Source organism: Dendrobium catenatum, unplaced genomic scaffold, assembly GCF_001605985.2.
Source record: "Dendrobium catenatum unplaced genomic scaffold, ASM160598v2 fragScaff_scaffold_860, whole genome shotgun sequence".
NCBI classification, from domain to species: domain Eukaryota; kingdom Viridiplantae; phylum Streptophyta; class Magnoliopsida; order Asparagales; family Orchidaceae; genus Dendrobium; species Dendrobium catenatum.
In genome coordinates, this window is record NW_021319322.1 from 3683 (window position 1) to 8479 (window position 4797).

The 4797-nt window shown below is 34.7% G+C and overlaps 1 protein-coding gene across 1 annotated transcript in view; it reads right to left on the minus strand.

Moving 5' to 3' along the window:
* Nucleotides 1-1683: 1683 nt before the first annotated feature.
* Nucleotides 1684-4797, minus strand: part of LOC110112768 (NADH-ubiquinone oxidoreductase subunit 8) — an 18102-nt gene continuing 14988 nt past the window's right edge. Inside the window, exons 3-8 of the mRNA XM_020845088.2 lie at nucleotides 3335-3388; nucleotides 3128-3219; nucleotides 2937-3050; nucleotides 2455-2522; nucleotides 2253-2364; nucleotides 1684-2170 (exon numbers count right to left, since the gene is read on the minus strand). Of these exons, the coding sequence (XP_020700747.1) occupies nucleotides 2075-2170; nucleotides 2253-2364; nucleotides 2455-2522; nucleotides 2937-3050; nucleotides 3128-3219; nucleotides 3335-3388 (536 nt within the window). The 3' untranslated portion in view covers nucleotides 1684-2074. The remainder of the gene's footprint in view (nucleotides 2171-2252; nucleotides 2365-2454; nucleotides 2523-2936; nucleotides 3051-3127; nucleotides 3220-3334; nucleotides 3389-4797) is intronic.

Below are 4797 nucleotides of genomic sequence, written 5' to 3' on the forward strand. Positions count from 1 at the left end.
ACATTTGTAGAATCTGGGAAGAGTTTCGGCTATAATCGAAGAACGAGTTCCAGTTAAGATCGGTGGTCAGGAAATAATCCAACGGTGGCAGTGTTGAATGGAAAATGCAAGAGAGCTCTCAAGATTTCTCTCCTCCTTCTCCCCCCACATGTGAAGAATTGGGGGCTATTTATGTTTTTTGGGAGTGGCATATCTAGTAAATATGGAGAAGATCATATTGAAAATGTTCCATCTGATGGTCCACACTGATTCTTTCGATCATAGAGTATTTGTTCAGCATTTAAGTGCCTTAGAGATGACATAATTGAGTGATCTTGTGCTCGTTAGATTTTTCTTGTTGAGCTGCTCGATTTGACTATAAGCACTGAATTTTGTGTCGTTGTGTTCGTCTCTTTGAGGCATTCAATTTCAATATAAGCATGTTAAAATCGGAGTTAGGATGATCCCAAATTTAATTTCAAAACTTTACCATTTAGATTTGCATCGAGATTCATGCTAGATCAAGATAATTTCTTGGTGACATATAAAGCTTGACTCGTATGCTCGTTAACGAGTTGAGTTCAAGTTGATTTGATTCACTTACACCGCTACATACATCATCATTAAATTTAATCTCCATTGAGATCAATCATTACATGATTGTGTTAAAACTTGTTTGAGTGTTCTACCACCAAACCATCTTCAACCATACAACAACAACCATGTATTAAAGAATTAATGAATTTTACGCTGATTAACGACTACCTAACGTACCGATAGGTATCCGTACAATTTGATTCGCCTCTGGATAGTCAAGCTTCCGCATGGAATAATTTCTTCAATTGATGGCCACATTCTGATCCTGTCATATGTAAAACGTGGCTTCAAAGGAGAATACTTTGGCTCCACACTTGACACAATATAATCTTATAAAGGACAATAATTATTAATATATTTATAAAAAACTTCTTCTATTTTAAATTTCATTTGATACGTCCTTTTTATTGTTTTGTTTTTTAAAACGTAATCATAATTTTTAATTGGCAACTAACTGCTTTAAAAAAAAAATTGTGTTAAAAAACTACTTTCTACAATAAGACTTCATTTAGGACGCCTTTATCAGTACTTTTTAAAATAATTTTTTAGCAAAAAAATTTCCGTTTAAAAAATTTATACTAAAAAAACTACTTTAAAAAGTGATAAAAACCGTGTCAAACAAAGCCTAATTTTAAAAATTACTTTTTCTATAATAACTTAACAAAAAGAGTAAGAAAACCTCCCCAAACAAAGACAACAAACATTGAAAACTTCTCTTTTTAGTAAGAGATCAAAATCTAGGTAGTTTATACAAACAATTCAAATGAATTTGAACATAAAAAACAAATAGAAACCACATTATTAAAGATGACAAACCGTTCTCCAAGTACTTTAAAGATAGAACTCGTGAATTCACCTCTCACTCAAGACAAGATACACGGATAAATTATTCTGTGCTGACACCGGACGATTCATAGACCAATCAAAACACACCACATCATCCGGTACCGAGCAAAAATATAATGTGAACATTCTAGTTGTACCCCGGACATTGTCCGGTGTCCACACAAAATAATTTTTCAGATAAATACATGAGACTGACCAAATGAAGAATATATTTACTTAAGATAAAATTATCCCTTTAACAACACGAATTATTAACAATAATTGATGCAGCAATAATGATTTCCATAGAGAAACATTAATCTTCATAGCATTCAACCCTGAAGACAACTACACCATAACCAAGCAAACTATCCGTTGCCCCAAACCAGGCCATAAAAATTACATGATTCTCAAAGCGTTTCTCCAAAAGAAATGAAGCAAATGTAGTTCCTCCATAAAGGAAAAAAAAAAAAAACTTTTGAAACAAATGTAGCTCAAATTATTGCCTATCATTCCCTCTCTACAAAAGACCAAGTTATAAATTACAGAAATATTGATCCGTTAAGGATGTAAACAAAAGAAAATTTTGAGAGAAGACAGGTAAGGTTTAGGCTAAACAAGCGAGTTGCCTTATTTCCAAGTTCAGAACAAGAGAAACAAATTAAGCTGAAGCTCAACGGTAGAGACTCTCTGATCTGAGGTTCTCGGCAATCTCAGTTTCCCACCTGTCCCCATTCTCAAGTAATTTCTCCTTATCATACAGCAGCTCCTGTGAAAAGGAACAGTAGCACCAACTAATTAGTGATAAAAGTCCCCAAAATAGCTGGTTTCAGGCGAAACAGGGTGGTCACCTCGTGTGTTTCAGTGGTAAATTCGAAGTTTGGACCTTCGACAATGGCATCCACAGGGCAAGCTTCCTGGCAGAAGCCACAATAGATGCATTTGGTCATGTCAATATCATACCTGCAGATCCAAATCAAAGGAAAACTTATAATAAATGGAAGCTTCAGGATTATAAATCATGGGCAAGTTCAAACTAGAACTGATCACAACCTTGTGGTCCTCCTGCTGCCATCTTCACGCTCTTCTGCTTCTATTGTGATTGCTTGTGCTGGACATATCTGATGAAATAACACAGCATAACCTTCATCAAAATGTAAAATATGGAAACTTTCCGAAGCAGAATATTTCATGCCAATGAAATCAAATGTAAGATACATTTATGCTTAAATAAACACAACATAACAGCATATCATATTACTGATGATCTACAGTGAAGTCACATTTATTTTTGAAAAAATGATCTCCAACTATATTGAAGGATCATTTTAGCTCCTCGAATCTTTCAAAAAGAATCAAAATAATCCTATGATGAGACTACTTTGATTTCTTTTTAAAGAGCCGAGAGCCTAAAATAGCCATTTAATATAGTTGGAGATCATTTTGATCTTTCATAAAGAGTCAATAGATCATTTTAGTCCTTTTATCTTTATTTTTTTAAGGACTATCGTTTTAAGGCTTATATAAACTCTTACAGCTTCACAAAGCTTGCAAGCAATGCATCGCTCCTCTCCAGTAGGATACCGGCGAAGAGCATGTTCACCACGGAATCTTGGACTAAGAGGCCCTTTCTCAAAAGGATAGTTTATCTGCAACAAAGGATACAGAACTCATCAAAGGGTATAGTTTTTCTGCATCAAAAAATTATCAGAAGAATGAAACTCACGGTGACTTTCCTCTCAAAGAAGTATTTCAGGGTCAGCATGAGACCACGAACCATTTCGGTCAGGAATAGTGTATTTATAGTACGATCAAAAACTGCAGTGCAGACAACATTTCGGACAATTCAAACCTAGTATGAAACTCAAATAATAATAACGTTACAGTTAGAGCTTGATCCACATGATAGATCATTGATAAAATAGTAACATACCAGAACTCCAGTCTTTGGCAATTTCCTTTGCAATCTGCTCTCTCTCCTCATCCGCTGCATGTAAGCACAAACATAGCTAAGTATGCACTCATCCAAGATCATTCACTTCATAAGTTTACTTTAAAACGAAAGCAAGCAATCATGGTAGGCTTAAATCTTTGAAATAGGTAAATACTTGAGAAAATCAAAGCCATGTCGTTCATGACAAAACTTAAAAAATCAACATTCTTTCCTATTTTAAATTATCTTTCAAACTTACTTCATTTTAATTTCATAGGTTAGTTCAACCTACCAACTCTCAACAAGGTCAAAAGTGTCACAAAACAAGCTCTTTTTGAGGTATTTTGATCATAAATATTAAGCACTTAATCATTTAATCCCAAGCTCTAAACCACCATCATTAAGTCTCAACCAAGAAAAAAGAAGAGAACCATAAGGGATGCTGACAAAAAAAAACAGATGAAAGTCCGGATAAAACAAAAGCAAAGAGGAGAGAACATGACTGCGCATGTAAGATGACAGAACTTGTAAAAAAAACTGGATTGGACAGGGACTGTGAATAAAAACCTGAATAAAAAGCAATCGCGCACAAGAGAAATAGAACCAAAACTGACTATGCGTGGTATGCTTCTTTCAAAGAGCTTTTCAACTCTTATTAAAGCGATCACCTCAATTTTCTTCCTTATTTACCATAAGTGATATTCACTAGTATACCAACTGCCAAATAATGCGCACCCACTATACCACATGCACCATATAATACAATCGCATCTATTGCATGTGTATCTATTGGCCATGGTTTTGAAAACCAAATTGGACCCGACCGGCCTGATCGACCGGTTCAACCATGAATTGGGCATGTGGCCAGTTTGGTCCTCGTGAAAAACCAACAAAACATCAAACCGGTTTGAACTGTCAGTTTAACTAGTGAACCGTTGAACCGTTTCCGATTTTTTTTTAAGAACCGATCAGTTCAATGAATAATTTATTTAGCTATATAAACAATATAAGAAAAATCTTCCAAGTGATGTGGGACTAAACAACTAGTTGTGTCATGTGTATGCATGGTGGATTTTTTTAAGGAGATGTTTTTGGAAAAAATTTCAAATAAATTTGATACATAATGTATAGATATAAATTATAAAAAAGTGTATAACATAAATTAATAAAAATTTATATTAAATTTATAAATTTATATGTGAATTAAATTTAAAAACTATCGTTGCAAGGTCCCAAGTCCTGGATGAGAAAAGTTGAGGATGGCGTTAGGTAGTCGACAGCCAGCATAAAACTTGTCGAATAATCATGTCATGAATCTTTTAAAAAATTATGTTAATGTTAGGGCGTCCCCTGGAAGCGATGCGCTGTATGGACTGAATATAGTTGTGGGCTCCGAAAATTCGGCCCCGGCCTCCGCTCGCTCTTCTTATTCTTTTTCGGCGAGGGAGTTTTAACGAACTAAG